The 21406-nt window shown below is 33.3% G+C and overlaps 1 protein-coding gene across 4 annotated transcripts in view; it reads right to left on the reverse strand.

Moving 5' to 3' along the window:
• Positions 1 to 21406, reverse strand: part of LOC111050550 (exocyst complex component 1-like) — a 31060-nt gene that overhangs the window by 5295 nt on the left and 4359 nt on the right. For 2 of the 4 annotated variants that reach the window (XM_039432111.1, XM_039432109.1), the window contains exons 3-12: positions 19707 to 19796; positions 19250 to 19345; positions 15720 to 15834; positions 14407 to 14561; positions 13158 to 13385; positions 11635 to 11877; positions 5177 to 5414; positions 2549 to 2814; positions 1551 to 1738; positions 732 to 942 (exon numbers count right to left, since the gene is read on the reverse strand). In XM_039432111.1, coding sequence (XP_039288045.1) covers positions 732 to 942; positions 1551 to 1738; positions 2549 to 2814; positions 5177 to 5414; positions 11635 to 11877; positions 13158 to 13385; positions 14407 to 14561; positions 15720 to 15834; positions 19250 to 19345; positions 19707 to 19796 — 1830 coding nt within the window. Of the gene's footprint in view, positions 1 to 731; positions 943 to 1550; positions 1739 to 2548; positions 2815 to 5176; positions 5415 to 9486; positions 9730 to 11634; positions 11878 to 13157; positions 13386 to 14406; positions 14562 to 15719; positions 15835 to 16925; positions 17002 to 19249; positions 19346 to 19706; positions 19797 to 21406 lie in introns of those variants that run through there. The other 2 variants (XM_039432110.1, XM_039432112.1) reach the window with 2 other exon arrangements.

Here is a 21406-nt window from a genome sequence, read left to right on the forward strand (position 1 = left end):
TGAACATTCTTGACTATATTCTATCTAGACGAACTCTGAAATTGAGTCATATTCAATTCAAAAGAAAGGAGTCCGGAAATGGATGTTTTGATCTTATAGCTAACTCAACTAACTAAGTGAAAATAATATCATTTTTTGGGGGGGAGTCCGATCTTACTAGGCATCAAACCTGCATTTCTCTAGAAATAAATCTGAAATCTGATTTTTTTTTCATCATTTCAAGTGTCATCCAATATTAAGATCGGCTATGTGGATGCTAAAGAGCACCAGGCCTGTGGCTTTTAATGAAGGTGACTAAAAAGGGGTCCACGTTATAATGGCTGTGAAGAAATATAGAAGAACAAAGTTGCCGATTCTCTGTCTATGGTTGATTTGATGAAATAAACTATTCATTCTTGTTTAAAATAATCAATAATATTTTATTTGCCAAGAAAATATGATTCTCATTAAATAATGAATTGCCATGATTGAGATTAAAAATTTTGTTAAATAATAATTATATCTCTACATTAATGAAAAAGATCTGGAAACGTTAGAGCTAGAAAAGGATAACGTCATCTGCTTTGAAGAATGATAGAAAAGGATAGCGCAACACCAATGTTACCAAACGTGGATCTGACTATAATTGGAGGTAATATATATGGAATCATGATAAAGATTTTAATAAAAGTTCTATTTTAAAAACAGAATAAATTCTTATTACTAAACAAAATTGACATTATCTCTCTCACCTCAAAATTAGCAACAAACGGTAGGATTCCACACTTGCTCTTCTTGTTGACTCGAATGTCTTGGATGGATTTGAGCTGAGCTTGCATGTATCGGTCGTAGCTTCGTTTGACTTGCACCAGAACTGAGCCGAATGTTTTGCTCAGAAATGAGCCGGCATCTTGGGCTGACATCACATGCTGGCTCAACCTCACCAGAGCATGCATACAGTAGCTAAAATAGAAAGAAGAAACTGAATAAATATTCGACTTAAAAATCCAAATCGACATAATAGTGACTGAAACATCCATAGCAAGCAAACCATGAAAATCAGGTTCCCTTCTCACACACAGAGAGGCTTGTGGAGGAATACTTGTATTCCTCTTTCTTTTTTTCTGAGGGTGATGCTCACATGAGCGCTCTAGACTTGTGCGTGGGTGATGAGGCGGATTATAATGAATAGAATATATTTTATTCATTTAAGTACATTATACAATAGGAAACGTCACAATATGAAAAAGATATGTTCAAAAACAATTAAAAACACTTATCATATGATTGATTCAGCTCATACATGTAAATTAAGAATCCATATGCAAAATTTCAACTTAATCAGTCAAGTAGTTCAGACGTGATAATGCTGAAATCTTAAATAATTTAAAATAGGCCTATAACCATCCTCGGTAAATTGAGAATCTATATGCAAAATTTCAACTTAGTCCAGTAGTTCAGACGTGATGATGCGTCATTCGTGAATTTCCTATCCCGTGCGTGTATAAGCCAATTCTGTCCTTTATTATATTAAAGATAACATGACTTTTATAATTATATTATATGCTCACATGCTATCAATCCTCTCATGATGGTTGATGAAGTTGACCAGTTCCGGTTCGATGCATCCGAAAATGTCACCCATCATCCGTCTCACTTCTTCATTCACTTGCTTTTCTATCCTTTTCTGAGGAAGTGCCACTGGTTCACTCTCAAGCCTATTGTCCAAACCGATGCCATCCAAAGTGGTCTGGGTATTCTGGAAAATAAAATAACTTTGATTAGATCTGAAATATGGGTATTTGTTCTACCAATAGTATCACACATCATCTTAGTGATATACTGTCAATCGTTTTCATTCATAGTTATAGATGATCCTGACATGCTTAAATCTTTCCAATATCCTCCAAATGTTATTCTTTCAAACTATAATGTATAGTTTGCACTAATAATGTATAACTACAAATTATATAAATGTGGAAAATGTAATGAAAAATGTGAATAATATATTGCAGCCGCAATGCTATTCATTTATTCATTTATTCATAGACAATAGATACAATGCAGGTAAAAACAACAGGCATTCGCCCAAAACTGCTTTAAACGTTAATTTGGAATACACAGTCTAGAGGTTATGTAAATAATATTGTTATTATTCATCAAGATACTTTAATCTGGGAATACGAATTGGATTAAAGCCGTCAATTATAATTTACTGAATTGTAATTATTTAAACGTCATGTACTGTGGGATGTCTTATTGTGCTATATTTTCTCTATGGAATCACCATGAATGATACAGTATCACCACACATGAAAAAGTATCAACACGCATGATACAGTATCAACAGAATAAAATGATACAGTACATAAATGATACAGTATCAACTCACATGGTATAGTATCAACACAATATGATACAGTATCATTTCGAATTGATACACAACACCATGGTATATCTTCTTATGCTATATTTTCTCTATTATGTAACTTAATGAAAAATCACTGATTCTAATAACTATCAGTATTGTATTTGTATGTAAGTGACTATTTTAGTAACGTCCCCTAACCTTGGTGGTAGGACTGAGTACATCGAGCTGGAAGAAGGAGACACAGAAGTTCTGTTCGGAGAGGCAAACTGGTTCGAGTTGGGCGAGCACTCGTTCGAGCACCTGGTCGAACCTGGCTCGCTCGCTGGGCTCGTGGTCGGCCCCCCACTGATCCCGCTCCACCCCCAGCAGTTGGCCACCCCCACTGCCGCCTCCTGAACTGCCACCTCCCGCCTTCGACTCTTTCGCCTGCCGCTTTGCCGCTGACAGGTCCTCCTTCGAACCACCTACAAGTACCAGCAATAAAGTTACAAATCATTAGATATCCTAGCGTACAAATATTCTATAGTAAGGTCCACGTTATAATGGTAGTGTAGAAAAATAGGAGAAAAACGTTTTCGAACCTCTGTCCTGTCAATGTCTTCTATAGACGATACAGGTTTATTAATGTAATATCATAGAGAAACAATAGCGTAAGTAGATATCCTATGGTATAGGGAATTTAGGTCGCAACTTTTACTGTTATCTCAAGCCGATTACTGTCGATATTTGTCAATTTTTACTGTTTTGTTGGGGTGATATTGTATGAACGGCACAATTTGAAAGACTACTAGCGTCACACAGCTGCATAGGAAAGAACTATGTGAACTATCGGCTTGGGATAACAGTAAAACTTGCATGAAACTAGCATGGGATTTCTATGCTATCGTTTCTCTATGGTAATATTAACTGTTCATTCTAGTTTAAAATAATCAATTATATTTTTAAATAAGCAATAAATAATATTTTTAATAATATCATAATGAATTTACATAATTAAGATGAAATATTCTGTTAATTAATTATTCTACATTGTTGAAAGACAATCTGGTAACAGAGCAAACCGAGAAAAAGATAGGGCTATGCACTTTGTTGAATGAAAGACAAGGATAGCAATACTATTGCTAATCAAACACTGCCATCATAATGTGGACCTCACTATACCTATTTGGTCAATCTATATAAGAACAAAAACGAGGATTCTTCTTATATTGCTACTGGTTCTTTCCATTTAATAGCTTTGTATAAACAAATGCAGACAATTTTAGAAAACCATGTACATTATAATATAATTTTAGACTAAAAGCAAACGCACACAGCAGCAAACAGAAGTGTGCAGACAGACGGAGAAGAATCCAATGTTGCAACGCACACTGACGCCCGTCTGTCTCCATATATCTGCTCTCGTCTGCATGCGGACGTTTGTTTTTTCTCCGACTGTCTGCTGCAGTGTACATTTATTTATTTATCGTGGACAGAATCACAAATCATATAAATATGATTAGGAAGGAACAACAGGCTTGGCCCAAATCTATTCCATTCCCAAATTTTGATAAATTAATAAAATGTCCAAAAATAGGTTATGTTTCTACTGTAAAACGTTCAAGTTTATTGCATTCGACTCAATGTGGAGTTTTAAAAACTTAATTGAAGTTCGACAGATTTTATTGTCAAACAGAATAACAGCTCAACTAGTCTTAATAATAATTGATTGATTTTTTCATTACAAGAAGTTATGATCTGAGATGCCGTTCAATGAAACTTCTCACCTTTATAAGATGTCCTGTCCTAAGAAGAATCATAACATCACACATAAAGGTACAGACAACTTGTTATTCATTTATTTATAAGAAGAGAAGAAAACTTATTACATCAAAAATATAACACTCTTGCGGAAAAAAGCTGAAGGTTTAACTCAAGACAGTTCTGCTAATCTGAGTTACTACTAAGCAGGGAAAAGTGAGTGGAAAGTCAAAAATATGCTAGAATGCATTGAGCTATGCATTGTATGCCACAGGTGCACAGTCAACTTGTTAGGCATGGCATTTATCATGCTACTTCCACACTTTTACCAAGTGCATACAAACGCCCGTGCTCGCCTTCACTTGCATGTATGCCAGCAATAGTGTTGACCATTTAACAAGCGACTTAGCTTGAATTAGCTATTTAACTGGCATTAGAGGTGGCTGAGCTGGATCTTGTTTGGAAAATTGAAAAATAGGTTCATACATGAAATAATTTACTGGTGAGTTAGTTTGCATATAATTTACTTTCCGAGCAACCAATTTTAAAAATTCAATACCAGCTTCCACGTCCTATCATTTTTATTGGACCAATCAATTGAAACCAAATTTATAAATGGCTTCACAAATTACAAATTGAAATCTAAAGCTGGAAAGGTCAATTCTATACAACCATAGACTAACCAAATAGAATTTATACGTGTCAATCTTCACCATATCATGAATTCAAAACGTAAATATATTCTACATACTAAATTACTCACCTGGATGCCCAGATACATATTGTTTAGCACCATCGAGAAAATGTTTACCAGGAAGTTGAATTTTATAAACCATAGACTAACCTAATAGAATTTATACGTGTCAATCTTCACCATATCATCAATTAAAAATGTGAATATATTCTACATACTATATTACTCACCTGGATGCCCAGATACATATTGTTTAGCACCATCGAGAAAATGTTTAACCAGGAAGTTGAATTTTATAGACCATAGACTAACCTAATAGAATTTATACGTGTCAATCTTCACCATATCATCAATTAAAAACGTGATTCTATTCTACATACTATATTACTCACCTGGATGCCCAGATACATTTTGTTTAGCACCATCGAGGAAATGTTTAATATCTCTCTCATAAAGTTTGCCCAGGGCATTAGTATAGACTTTACATAGTGCCGTGTACGCTTTACGATCCATCACTTTACACCAGTGCATCAGCTCCGTGTAAGCCTGCAGCTCCTTATGCAGCAAGCTGTTCTTTGGCAGCACCAGATCTCCTGAGTTCGTCCCCATTATATCACCTGGGTCATTTCCCTGAAAAGATAGAAAAAATTGGAATCGATAGAAACAAAAAGAAAACTATATAAGAATAAAGAATGTATTAGCTTGGGTGGCCAGTGAAGACAAGACAAGTGTATCGAACATGTGTGAACGGACATGTCTTTGAACGAAAAAGACATTCACGCAAAAGGCTTTGAACGAAAAACAGCTGTTTGACAGAAGCTTCTAAGATAGAATGAACAATCAATAACAATAAATAAAACACTGGAAAATAAAAAAATTGTCATGATACAAAAATAATTTACCATCAAATCGAGAAACGAAGGAGAAAATAAACAATAAAAAATCGTAGATACAAAAAATTGACGTCAAAAAAGTTTGTTAGAAGCTTTCCCTGATGACACAGCATGTATGTTCACAAATGTTCATCACACTTTTCCTGTCAGTAGGGGTAAAGTGAGACTTCTGAAGAAAAGCTGGCTCAAAGCTGGCTCAAAGAAAGCTGCCCCCAAATCTACCCCAAAGCTGATTCTTGGTTCTAACCTTGCCCAATTCAATGTAATCTGAACAAACCTAACCTAGCCATACCCCTAATCTCACAATAAATCTCAAATGAAGATCCCCATTCCCACTTTTTTGGAAAAAACTAGATCCAGCTTTTTTTTATTTCTTGAATAACTAAGAAACCGTTAATTTTACAAAAAAATACAGGAATAACTTTTTCCAGGAAATCCAATTACGAATCCATTGACACCCCATTTGTCAAGATTGAACAAAAAATAAGGATCTCATGGGAAAACTAGATCCAGCTTTTTTTCAATTTCTTTAATAACTAAGAAACCGTTAATTTTACAAAAAATCTACAAGAATAACTTTTTCCAGTAAATCTAATAACGAATCCATTGACACCCCATTTGTCAAGATTGAACAAAAAAATAAGGATCTCATGGGAAAAGTAGATCCAGTTTCTTTAATAACTAAGAAACCGTTAATTTTACAAAAAATTTACAAGAATAACTTTTTCCAGTAAATCTAATAACGAATCCATTTGTCAAGATTGAATAGAAAATAAGGATCTCATGGAAATGTAGATCTAATTTCTTGAATAACTAAGAATAATTTTTTTCAGTAAATCCATTTGTCAAGGGATCCTAATTCAACTTTTTCTGCAACTAAGCAACAAGCACACAATAATATTTTTATGTTGAGACCCTTTCTTAAGCAACACAAACCTCAGCACTAAACCCCCCCACAGAGGGGCTTGACCCTCTGTCTTTAACCAGCTTAGTTTGAACTACTTGAAAACTCACCTCAGGTTGTATTGAAAAGAAAAAATATATAATAAAAATGTATAAGAAAGAAGTCAAGTCAGATATATTACTTGTTGATCAGAGTGTACATCTTAATGAGAGTATTACCAAATATGAGTATATCACTCACACACCATATATTCAACAGACATTCAATTACAATGATGAAATTTGAATTAGTTTAAAACAAGAAGATATTTATACACTTCCAAGTAGAAGTTTTCTCATAATTGAAGGTGAAATCAAAGTGAAAGATAAGAATGATGTTGAAACCAAGGACTTTTCACTTATCAATAATGGAGTTGCATACCTATTTGATGAAATCAGATATGAATTGGGAGGGTTGAAGTTGATCACACACGTAATGTAGGATTGACAACAACCATGAAAAACTATCTATGTCAATCAAAACTCAATGAAAAATTATGGAGAATGCAGGATGGAAGTTGACTGGATGGAAAAGTTTAGATAAATTCTGCTTTTGCATTCCTTGGATATATGGTTAGGTGTAATGGAAGACTATAGAAAAGTTCTATTAAATGTTCATCAGGAAATTGTTCTATTAAGATCATCATCAGACTTAAATTGTATTGAATCAGAGACAGCAAAATCGGTGAAAATTGATATTACAAAACTACAATGGAAAGTACCCTACATACATGCTTCTGACACTGTTCGTCTTGATCTGTTGAGTTTAACACATAGTGATATACCAATTACCATTCCATTCAGGTCATGGGAATTGCATGAATTTCCACAATTACCTGAAACTACCAATATTCAATGGACAGTTAAGACAACTTCAACATATTAAAACCTAGATTCATTATTCTTGGATTTCAAAAGAATAGGAAAATGTTATAACTGCTAACAGGTCACATTTTGATTTCTGTAATCTGAACAATGTTAATCTCTATTTAAATGCTCAATCATTCCCCTATGAAAATATTGTTGGTAATAAACATTTATTATATCACATGTTCTCTGAATTCCAAAATGAATACTATCCTTATAACAGCAGTACATCAATTGAGTATAAAACATTTGATGAATATGCACCATTGGTTGTTATAGACTGTAGTAAGCAAAATGAACTATTGAAATCTGGTGCAATAGACATAAAGTTGACATTGGAAACAACAAATAATTTCTCAGAAAAAACCAGTGCCTACTGTTTAATCCTCAATGATAATGAGTTTGAATATACACCACTGAGTGGAACAGTAAAAAGAGTATTATAAATTTGAAAAAATCTTCTATACTATATAAGAATAAAGAAAGTATTAGCTTGGGTGGCCAGTGAAGACAAGACAAGTGTATCGAACATGTGTGAACGGACATGTCTTTGAACGAAAAAGACATTCACGCAAAAGGCTTTGAACGAAAAACAGCTGTTTGACAGAAGCTTCTAAGATAGAATAAACAATCAATAACAATAAATAAAACACTGGAAAATAAAAAAATTGTCATGATACAAAAATAATTTACCCTCAAATCGAGAAACAAAGAAAAATAAACAATAAAAAATCGTAGATACAAAATTTTGACGTCAAAAAACGTTTGTTAAGCTGCGTTTACACAAGTTTGTTAATGACACAAGTTTTTAACATTTTTGTTATTAACTGATGTTAATTACAAAAGTTAATAACATCATGTTCAGTTGCGTTTACACCGGAGTTGATAACATGAGTTATAATAAAAAGTTGTCAACTTTACTGAATCGACAAAAAATTCCTTGTTATTAACAAGATTTATGTTATCCATCGAGAGTCGGTAACTTTTGTTAATAACAGGTTACTATCTTCCCCGCAACCCCCTCGCTCAGCATCCCTACCCTACAACTACAGCTGCAGACAAAACACGTGATAAAGTTATTAACTTTTGTTGATAACAAAACTAGCAACCAAAAGAAAATGTTATTAACTTATGTTGAAAACTTTTGTTTTAAACTCTGGTGTAAACGCATTATAATTTATTTACATTAGAACAGATGAAGATCATTAATTTAATGATTACACACATGTTTCAATTCAAATTTGAAGACAATTTTTCGCTTTTTATTCCGGCTGTTATATCATATGAATAGTCTCGTTAAATGAAATCATATGGAAGTCAATTATATTGATAACAAGATCTTGTTAATAACAAGGAATTTTCTGTTAGAAACATGAGTTATTAACTTTTGTCAAGATAAATTTTTGACGATTCAGTCAAGTTAATATTTTTTTGTTAATAACTCCGGTGTAAACGCAGCTTAAGAAGCCTTTCCCTGATGACACAGCATGACACAAATGTTCATCACACTTTTCCTGTCGTTAGTGCCAACCTTTTGAAGACGGATTCCCACATATCAGAGACAGTGAAAATATAATTCCCTTGAGTTCCAATGAAACTAGTCCCGCTCAGCACGGTCTAGCGTGTATGATTCTTAATCATACCCATTTGAACTTGAGTGAATAATATTCTCATAGTACCATCACTTTCACTGATATGTGGAAATTTGCCTTTACTCTGATTTTAATAGGTATTCATAACTTGGAAAAAATCTGTCAGATGAATTTAAAGAACTTTAATCTTGGCCATACATGGCTTGTATATTGCGTTTTCATCACTTGATTTAATGTTGAACTTTTGAAACTACACATTCAGTAGGAATGAGTTTCAACAAATAAAGTAAACAAATTATCTGCGTATGTTTGTCAATTAAATGAATGAAATATAATTTTTATGTCAAAGAAAACTATAATTATAATTTTGATAGAACGATGAAATGAGGCGAATGCCAAACAACTTACCAAGTGGATGAACAGATTGTTGAGATGCCTGGAAATGATATGCGAGAACTTGCTCTTCCACTTGTCGAACCGCTTCTTCTGGTCCTGGACGGCGGTGAGGCGGACGAGTGCCGGGTGGATCTCTGCATTCATGACGGCCTGCAGCGCTTTGCCGGCCTCGATCGCCTGCTGCAGCCCGGCAGGGTTCGTTAGGTCTGCGTCCACCAGCGCCATCTGGTGTTTCGACGGCAACTCCAGTCGGTACTAAAAAAGTGCAAAGTGAGAAGTAAAATAGTAAAATAGAAACTAGTAAAATACTTAAATGGTGAAATATTAATGTAGTAAAGAAGGATAGTAGAATTGGAAGTAAAATAGAAACTCATTTCTCACCACGTCTTATTAGTATTACCCACGCACAAGCTTGGAGTTCATGTGGGCATGAAGCTCAGCAAAATAAGTAAGGGCCGGTCGGTTTCCGAGCTCGGGTTTTGGCTAAGTCCTAGACTTTAAACAGCTGGAGTCAGAAAATTGGCTTCCGAAACTGGGCGTAGTCGTAATCATTGTCATAGTCACGTTGAATTAAATTCCGAAAAAAACTAGAAAATTGAACACAAAATAAAATGAATGAATGAATGAATGAATTTTATTTGCCAAAAACAAAATACAAAAAAGCTTTACAAAAAATATGGTTGGAAACCATATTGGTTTTCATTAATAATTTTATTTTTTTGTATAAACTTCATTATTCGTTTTTTTAATAATTTTTCAAATATTTTGGCAAGGTTGCTAATTAAACTTATTGGTCTATAGTTACCTGGATTATTTTTATCACCTTTTTTAAGAATCGGTTTAATGTTTGCTATTTTTAAATGAATCAGGAAATACAGCTAAATAAAGAGAAGATAGTGTAAATTTTCAGCTATTTTGAATTATTTAGGAATGTTTAATTTCGTCAAGCAAAAACTTTTCCAATTAAAGAAATGACAAAATAAAAACAGTGACTACTGTCATAAAAGCTGCGACTACGCCCCGTTTTGGAAAGCCAATTTTATGACTCCAGCTGTTTAAAGTCTAGAACTTAGCTAAATCCCGAACTCGGAGACCGGCCCTAAATATTAGTGTATGATCACATTGGATGCAAATATGTGCAAGTGCAAGCTTGGTTATGAATGACCAAGCTCTTTCCATTTTTGTTCCAATCGGAATATCATGTGATAACTTCATTTATGCTGGCCAACAACGTAACGTTTCACATGTACGACTTTACAGCTGAAAACCTGAACGTTAGTGGCAGCCAGTTCCGACACAGGTGTACAGTAGTTCGGGTGCTCTTGCAGGTCAGTTTTGACAAAACACTGTTCGCCTGTCAATCGAAAATGTCCGATGAAACGTTGGACTGGTCACTAACGGTAGAACATGTCATGAATGTTTATCATGGATATATTCATCATCAGCGACAACATAGAATAAACAACCAATAACACTGGAAAATTACAAATTATTCTGATGGAAAAATATTCAACTTCAAATAGAGTAGCGAATAAAAAAACGAAGATACAGAAACGTAACCTTGAATAACTTTGCTCGAAGCTTCTACTAGCAAAGTAGCAGCGAAGTAGTTTCTACTAGCTTATCAATGTAACTTTTGTTACTTTATCGATTTTTTATTGGATGGAATACTATCTAAATTTCAGATTAAAGACATTTGTAATTTTAATAAATAGAAATTTTATTTTAAATAAAAACACTTTACACACTTTCCACAAACACTTTTCCACAAATGCAATAATTTATCCATACTTTCAGCTTGATAGACATAGGCATACTTGATTCAGTGATAGAGCTATTGATAAATTCATCTCAACCAAAAATACTTAATAATAGCCTGTATCAGAATCGAAGGAGTGGTAAATCAAAGTTAAACCAAATTTGATTTAGGCTAACTCTTTTTTAGGAAAGAGGCTTCCACAAACTTGATCACAATAAATCTGTAGGTAGTACAAAGAAACCCATCAAGAGACTGTTTTTCAGTTAGGTAAAAACTTTAATATTATGATGTTACGGACAGTTCCAACACTTTGCATTTACTTTTTAATTTATTTTCACTGTACCGAACACAGGATACTGGATGATATGAGGCAAATACTAACTTTCCTCTAAATAACTCACCAGGTGAATGAACAGATTGTTGAGATGCCTGGAAATTATGTGTGAGAACTTGCTCTTCCACTTGTCGAACCGCTTCTTCTGGTCCTGGACAGCGGTGAGGCGTACGAGTGCCGGGTGGATCTCTGCATTCATGACTGCCTGCAGCGCTTTGCCGGCCTCAATCGCCTGCTGCAGCCCGGCAGGGTTCGTTAGGTCCGCGTCTACCAGCGCCATCTGGTGTTTCGACGGCAACTCCAGCCGGTACTAAAAAGTGCAAAGTGAAAAATGAAATGGTAAAATACTGAAATAGTAATGTAGTGAAGAAGAATAGTAGAATAGGAAAGTGAAATAGAAACTCATTTCTACTTGTTTTATTACCGTCTTATTACTGTTTTACTACCGTCTTATTACACACTCACAAGCTTGGAGCTCATGTGGGCATCAACCTCAGCAAAATAAGTAGTAAATATTAGTGTATGATCACATTGGATGCGAATATGTGCAAGACTTTGTTTTTGTGTGTCAGATTTTGTTTCAATCACACTATTATGTGATACTTCATTTATGCTGGCCACCAACGTAACGTTTCACATGTACGATACAACTGCAGACTGTAACCTGAACGTTAGTGGCAGTAGCTTTAGACGCAGGAGTGCAGTAGTTTTGAGTGCTCTTGCAGGTCAGTTTTGACAGAGCACTGTCAGCCTGTCAATCGAAAATGCCCGATGAAACGTTTGACTGATCACTAACGGTAGATCATGCACATACACATGTTCATCATCAGTGATAGGCTTTTAACATAAAATAAACAACCAAAAATATTGAATCAACCACTGGAAAATTACAATTTATTATGATAGAGAAACGAAGATACAAAAACCTAACCTCAAAAAATTTTGCTCAAAGCGTTTCGCTGGGATCGACACAACAATATTATGACGACTGTGCATCATGCATGTTCTGCCGTTAGTGGTTAGTGACCGTACGTGTAACCGGGCTAAAAGCTTTTATCAACAAGAAATTCGCGAATAAAAATTCACATTTGTTCCAGTGATTTTTTTCACTTACCGTTTATTATTATTACACTTTGGTTGGTTTGTGTTGTTATGTTGAGCTTTGTTTGATTTATGTATATGTATTTATGAGTGTGGAATAAATAAATTTGAATTTGAAAATACACAATAAGGAATACAATTATTGAATAAATGATGAAAATAATTTCACGTTAGTGATCTTGCTTTCATGTAAGTTACTCCTACTTGCAAACAATTTTTGTAATTGAGCAAGTAGTAATCCTTTTTTTGACATCTTGTTCGATTAAGTATGCAATTTTGAATCATGTTTATTATTTATATTACAATAATTTCAAAGTATGCAATTTTGAATAATTTTTATTATTAATATTACAATGTAGAACAATTATGCGATGCTGTAATAGTTATTTACTGTTCATGATTGGAAAATTGTTTTGTTTCAAATTATTGTAGCCTATTGATGTCAAAATAAAGAACCATTTGATTTGATTTGAATAACTGTATACTGACCACAACTTTCTCGAGCTCGGCGAGCAGCTTCTGGTTGTTCTTGTTGGCGACCTCGATGAGCATGTTCTTCTCCTCCATCTTGTGCATGGTGTTGCGCACGTGACAGAGCACATCCTCGTAGGAGTTCAGCTGCACCTCCACCTTCTCCACCTCGGCCATCGCCACCTCCAGCTGCGTCATCAGTGACGTCACCTGCTGCTCTGACGCCAGCACGCTTTGTACGTTCTCCTGAGGAAATAGCATTCATTATTATGAGTGTGTTCACACGCATGTAGTTTATCGATGTAAGAGAATAGCATTGGTTATTATGGGAGTTTTCACATGTATGCTTTTCACCATGTAAGATAATAGCATTGGTTCTTATGGGAGTGTTCACACATTGGAGTCTACAGATGTAAGAGAATTACACCTCCAGCTGTGTCATCAGTGACGTTATCTGCTGCTCTGACGCCAGCACAATTTGCACGTTCTCCTGAGGAAATAGCATTCATTATTATGAGTGTGTTCACACGCATGTAGTTTATCGATGTAAGAGAATAACTAACATTGGTTCTTATAGTAGTGTTTACACACTTGCAGTCTACCAATGTATGGACACTTTAATAGTACCTGTTACTAGTAACAAACGAACATAATAAGATAAGGGTGTGATCACATTGAATGAGTATATGTACAAGTGCAAGCTTGGTTATGCATGAGCAAGCGTGCAGTTTAGAAACAAAATCTGGAAAAAGCAATAGGATCATTCACAATGAACGCTTGCATTACCTGGTTGCGATCAGTGTGAGCAGCTACATGCAAGTCACAACGTGTTTCAATGGCACTTTTCAACTTTTGTTTTTCGGCTCATGCATTGGCTCTTGCACATGTACACATTCAATGAGTTCACACCGTTAGTTTTAATTTTTATTTTAATTTTCTTAATTTTAAACTTTATAAAATAGAAACTCAGGAAGTGAAAGTGCAAATTTTTAGTGAGAAAACATGAAGAGCCCAATATATAACCTATAAACTTGAGTGTTGATAGGAAATGACATTGGGTAATACGGCAAGGCAGAATATCCAAAAGGATCTCTGTGCCGATAGGAGCCGAATGAATAAATAAAAAATAAACACCGTTAGTCACTAAAAAAATCAAATTTCCCTATATTCACGTAAAACATATCAACCAAGTTTATTAAATCACATTCATCAATTGAATAAATTTCTAGTTGTAGACTACAGAATGTTCAAAGTATCTTGCACTCACCCCATCAAGAATTGATAGATCTTTGGTCAGCGTTTCAATGAAAGCTTCAGCATTGCTGACTGCTGTGTTGCACTGCTTCATCAGCTGTTCAAGGTCTAGTTCTTCTTTCTCAGTAAGAGCCTGGTATTCTTCTAGATCAGCTGGTTCCGAGGAATCTGCAACAATCATTTCAAATTAACAACAATGCAAGTGAACGATCAATGGTAGTTGTGTGAAAATAGTGATTTATTATTTGTGAACAGTGATTTACTTGATGAAAATTAATGTAAAATTAGACATCAGTAAGATCTTCAGAGTCAAAGAATGGATTCATAACTGTAACAAGTCATCTGGGCGATAATACGAAATTGGAATTCTCAAAGAAGGAAATCAAAAGGTACAACAAAGATACATTCCACATTTTATATTTCAGCTAAATGTAGTTAGCATGGAAACACCGCTGGTTTTTTCTAAAATTATACTTCCTCATTTTCTATAATATAGGTTTAATAAAGGAAAGAAATGGCTTATACGCGTACGGGATAAGAAATTCACGAATGACGCTATATTGTACTGTAACCTACTGGTTAACTTAAAATTTTTCATATAGATTCTTCACCAGATCAATTTTTTAATTAGCCCCATCCGGAGCACGGGTTACATGCTAGTCAGCAATATATTATTGAAGTGTAGTCAGCAATATAATTATTGAAGTGAGGTAGAAATTCAAAATAACCATGAATTAAATAATATATGGAAGAATGGCAGAGCAATTTAAAAACTTACAGATCAAAACAACTAAAACCGCATAGACAATTTTTCTGATTGAATAGCCTAACAACTTGAAGTACATATATGTAATGAATATTCAAATTCAATAATTGGATAGCGGATATAACTGATATTAAAAATGTACTTAATATATTATAATACATCATTAATAATAATAATAATAATATAATAATAATAATAATAATAATAATAATACATAATAGATGACAAAAACTGAAAAATTCCCACAAATCTAAGGTATTGCTATTTTAAAATGGAAAATTCCAGAAGTGAGTTACGTTCTGGAGTATTGAGTGAATTGATATACTATTAATAATAATGATGAATGCTAGTCATTCCACGTACACTGAAATTTCACCTCAGAATGCTGCTACAGTTACGGAACACTACAAGCACAAATTTCAACCTACAATTTTCAATTTTCCTTAGAATCATATTCTACTTTTTTGGTTCATTAGTTACATGAAAATAAATTAAAAAAATTGTCTAAAATTGTTACTAAATTTCGAATATTTACAGCATAAAAGTTGCTTTCAACTTACCTAGGGTGATAGCAGTATTGTTTTGAGCTTGTATTGAAACAGCTTCACCGGACATCCACTCTTTGGGCAAATTCTTGAATTCCGGGCGCTCTTTCAGAGAGTAGTTCGAACATTGCTGCAAATTGGAATCCATTATGAATATTTTTATATTCTAAATATTTAAAACAATCAAGAAACATACGTCAACATAGATCTATAAAGTGTTATTATAAAATTAAAATCACTTATTATTGATCCCGAAGTAAAAACCACTTTGTAGAGTTAAAGAATATGAAATGCAATACATTTATTATTAATCCCGAAGTAAAAAGCACTTTAGAAGGTATCTAGCAATAACTTATGCTTCTATAAACTTAGATTTGGATGATAGAACACAAATATCTAACGCTAAAGCAACAAATGAATCAAGACAATTACAGAAAGCTGGTACAGAGAAACACTTGATTAAACAATAGGTACAAAAGTAGATGAGAGTATGCTTCATTCAAATGAGTGTTACTGTTTTGAATTAATGAATCATCCATGTGTAGATGAATATTCAAGATAACGGTGTGCCATCAAACAGTCAAAAGTGCCATATTGCACCAAGATAACACAAGAGTATGATGCTTGATGCACAATTATTATCAAGTAAGAGTGGGTCATAAAAATGAGAAAAGCTTATCCAAGTGGAACACCGTTCATTCGTTTTTCAGTATGGAATTTTTTCCTTACTTTTAATTCTTCTTTTAGCAATGAAAGTGAAGGTTGATATTGATATTATTTATCGTGATTATAATATGATATATTATTACTTTGATATTTTACAATAAAGCAATAGTCATAATTACAGATCAATGTTGAGAAAACTGCAACCATATTTGAATGAAGTAGAGTTAATGTTGATACTATTTTATTTTAAGAATAAAATTACGTTGTAATGTTGCAAATATGTATTATAATACTGGTGAGTATGGTTGAAAAATTTGAATGTTGATGACCTTTTTGGATTTATTTTATGTTAATAACTTTATTCATGATAGAATAATAAAGAATTTGAGCCAATATAAGATAAAATTGCAGTTGATGAGCTGTTATGAAATATTGAGCTAAGCCATAAAATTATCAATTCAAATGCGTTTTTAATAAAGATTGATGTAATTTTTTTGAATTAAACTTGGAACTTTACTGTGTATTGTTCTGAAATATTTGAATTATCCAACTTACATTCGAAGAATCTTTACTAAGCTGTTCACCCATAATATAGTCGAAATTAGACGTGTTTCAAAGTAATGAAAGCTGAGTGAACTAAATTCTACGTCTGTGGTCAGTGGAATGATGGTTTTATTGCCAATTGGCTTCTAGCATCGAGCAATTGTGAAGCACATGTCAAACAATTGAGAGGTGCAATTTAAAAGATCGGGTTTGGTAAGTGATTGAATACATGACGATAGAATTAATATTTGAAAGAAAATTCATGCTAATTGGAGCACAATATCAACACAAATTACAGAATAAAATGAAAATTTGAACTGTAATCACAGAACTCATAACTAACATTAATTCATAGAACACAGACATGATTTTGACATTTATTTACGAAGAAACTTTTTAGATAAACTTGATTCATTCTTATAAATAAGTAAGTAATTATAAATAAGTAAATAAGTAAGGGTAAAAAAAATATTGTTGTTATAACAAATACGCATGGAGCAACAGCAAAACTAAGTTTCTTTGATAGTCAACTATAAGTTAACTGTAATTTATAATAATCATAAATTAATAATATCAACACTTTACGTCAGAAAGGCTTGATGTTTTAGAAGATGAACACATGAAATTCCAGAAACACATTTTGAATATATTTACTAGTTACCATACTCAAGAAAATTATGAAACTTATAAGGAAAGAAGAATTTACTAGGTGCCATACATAACACAATTATTGAAACAATTATTGTGTTATACATAACACAATCATAAGAAAAGAAGACTAACATCTGAGAACTTAAAAGTGTTGCTAGAATTATCTGGAGACAATCTGATTGAATGCTGACCAAATATTGACTATGTAAATATTGAGAAAAACACACATAGTTGCTTTTCATAGTTTCAAGACAAACATTCACACACTCTTTCTGAAATTAAAATTTATAGATAGAATTTATGATTTGATATTTCTGTTTCCAAGCTATTATTGAGAATATTAAATTGTTAGAAAAATCCAACATTTATATGTTTAGTACCTAAAAATTAATGACAATTTATAATTGGTCAATATTAGTTATGTTATAGGGGTACCTAGATGCCAATTCAATATATAGTTTATAGATAGAATCTATGTCTTCATATTTCTGTTTCCAACCTATAATTAAAAATATTGAATTGTTAGAGAAACCCAACATGTGTATGTTTAGCAGACATAAACAAGTGTGTATCATCCTAAATTATGATTAATGTTTATAAAGTACTCAACTACATAATTTGGTAGGTGAATAAATTTAAAACCTTGAATTTTTTGTAAACAAGATACATTATGAAGTAAATCAAATTCAAAATAAAATCTCCACAGTTATTTATTCATTCAATTTATTGAGAAGGGTTGTGAGTTTCCAGACTCTGTTGAGGGTCTTCCATGGATATTTGATGTCGATCGTACAATATAGAATCTTGTTTTTGGGTAGTGGAAAACTCAATCCAACCACGAGTTTTAGAAAGCAAAAGAAGGCCGTGAGAATCATTGATGGTTTGAAGTCGTGAGATTCATGTAGAAATTCTTTCAAGAAATTAAATACTCTTACAGTACCAGCTTTCTACTTCTTGGAACTAGCTGTATTCATGAAGTAAAATTAGGAGAAATAGGAGAGTAATCGGTTGCCGCATGAATATAGCACCAGGCATCGAGGAGCACTGAAAACCCTGTCACAGAACTAGCGCTTTGGAGAGGGGGCCGCTCTACAGTGGATTAAGAGTTTTCAACATTCTACCAGTTGAGATCAACGACATAAAACGGTTCAGGTGAAGACAAAGGGCCATATACTAACACTACGTTTAACACTACTTGTAAATATGGTTGCATTTATCATAAAGCGTTTCATACGGTGTTTGAACGAACAGCTGACATTTCTCCGTTTAAATCGAGTATCTGCATAAGGGCTTATTGACTATATATAAGAGTTATTGACTCCAGCTGCACCCTACACAATGAAGGAATGCTTCCAGTTGTTTCATGAATGATTTGACGTTGAGTTCATGAACTTGATCTTCTGTTCTATTATACAGAAACTCTATTCTATAACTTGTTGCTTGTTTTGACATGTCACATACTTCTGAGCCATGCTTGATTATGTATTGTTTTTGTGATACATTCCCATTGGAAAGACTAGATCACTTTTCTCGAGTAGATTCCAAATCAATTATGTTTAGATTCTAGAAAAATAAGATGGGATATGATTTGTTAATGATTTTTTAGTAAACCAGAGACTATATAATATAGTAAAAGGATAAATAATGTTAAATTTACTAATTTAAATAATACTTATTTTTCATACCTTCCATAGAACAATCAGAAAGCTCTGTCTTTCCTGGGTATTGCTAGCATGCCATTTGTAGACTTTATCAAAGTAGAGATCAAATTCTTGAGTGTCCTGTAAAAAATAAAAATTGCTTCTAAAAGGGTTTTCTATGTACTTTTATAGAGAGCAACACTGCATATTGAGGGAATCGTACTCCATAACTATACAGAAATACTCGACTACAAGTGATACGATTTCCTATATATGTAATTCTGATTTTGCACAGATTTTATCATGTGCCGAGGTTACCACAATCCTATCAGACATTTGTCATAAAAAGATAATATGATAAGCTCCTTATCTTTAAGACTGATTTAATATTGAACATTTTGTTTATTCAGCTACAGAATGTCTAATAATTGATTGAATTGCATTCATTTTTTTACATTCATGAATGAAATTAGTTATAATAATATCTGCCTAAAATACTCACCGCTGATGCAGTTTTACCGTCAACAATTTTCAATGAGCTTAGAGGCCAGGAACGTTTCTTTTTCAATACATTTTTATCACTTTTCTTCACCTGTAAAAATAAGAGAAACTCTGGCATTAAGCTGTCTCAAACAACTCTTGCAACATGAAATAAACTAAATTCCACTTGTTCTACAATATAAATCAATCCAGTAACTTAAAGCTTTAATATAAAGACACTGAGTAGCCTGTTTCTTTTGAAAATGAGATAGCGTATTTAAATATTAAACTGTTATCAAACTAATTTTCAAGGTTAGGTACCATGAGAGATAATAATAATAATATCGAGTGACCTGGCTGGCTCAGGTCTGGTGTCAGAGTTTTCAGGTCGCAACTGATCAATTTCAGGGCCTCTGACATGACCAAATGACTGCTTTTTAGGCAGCCGGGACCGACTGCCCATGAGAGATGAACCCATGAGTTAGTATGCTTCTTAAGAGAGATATTATACAGAAAATGTATTGAACTTTGACAATGGTTTGTAATAAACTATAAATAGTTGATTATTATTATTTTACAGGGCGATTGGCCAGAAAAGCAGAAAGGCCAAATTGACACGTTTACTAATGTATTTACAAGAAAAAAAAACAAGCTGAAACTATATTTTTACACTAATTGTGTATAATATATCATTCAGACTAAAAATTGAGGATATTTGGAACTGGAATAAAAAGTACATATGAAAATTTCATAGAATGGTCAGGTTAGAAGTCTGTCCTGAGGGCTGATCACTAGCCTAATCTTTGATCAGTCCTGAGCTTATTAACTTATTTATTTATTTACATTAATAGACAAATTAAAACATAAGCTTACAGCTTTGATCACATTGACAAATTGATCAATAAACCAAATTAATGGGCACCGTTTAAGTATAAGCAAAGTTTTGCTGCTGTGTTTTCGGATAGGAGAATATTAAACTGTTAGTCACGGATGTTTTCGGATAGGAAAATATTAAACTGTTAGCCACGGGTGGAGTATAATGTTTTTGAGGCTCATTGATGGCTCAAAATACATACATTATCCAGACAAGTGCCATTTCTACACTTGCTGATGACGTCTTGTAGAGGAAGTATTATTATAATTGAATCACATATAACTTTATAATATTCATTCTATTGTCATTCAGACTGAATTTGAAATAATTCTGTTGTGGAATGGTTGCAATATTTATTATCAGCATTAAAAATACTTAAGATTTGCACAAACAAACATTTTATTTGGTGTAGGACAAGTTCACCGTCTATTACTGACTTTTCACATTCTATGGTAACTGTAGGAAAAATTTTATATGCAATACGTGCGCAAAGTTTCTTTGCTGCACTCAAGAAACCATCATTCCGCACTCGCCTACGGCTCGTGCGTAAACGTTTTTTTCGGTGCAGCAAAGTGGCACTTTGCGCACTAGTTGCACAAATAACTATTTTTTTACATGTGAATATTTCCTATTCTAGCGATAATAATGTGAAATATTTCTTCTATCTTTGGTTTTGAAACATTTAAATTTAAAAATCTATTTTGTAAAAATAATTAAGGACTGAAAATTTTGTGAAGTGAACAGCTTCAAGACTTGACCTATTTCGGACTATGCGTAACCTTATCTGAATTTGGGAGAGGAATAGCACAAGGTTACCATATATTTTCTCTCCCTATCATCATGTAGGC

This window comes from Nilaparvata lugens, chromosome 7, assembly GCF_014356525.2.
Source record: "Nilaparvata lugens isolate BPH chromosome 7, ASM1435652v1, whole genome shotgun sequence".
Classification (NCBI taxonomy): domain Eukaryota; kingdom Metazoa; phylum Arthropoda; class Insecta; order Hemiptera; family Delphacidae; genus Nilaparvata; species Nilaparvata lugens.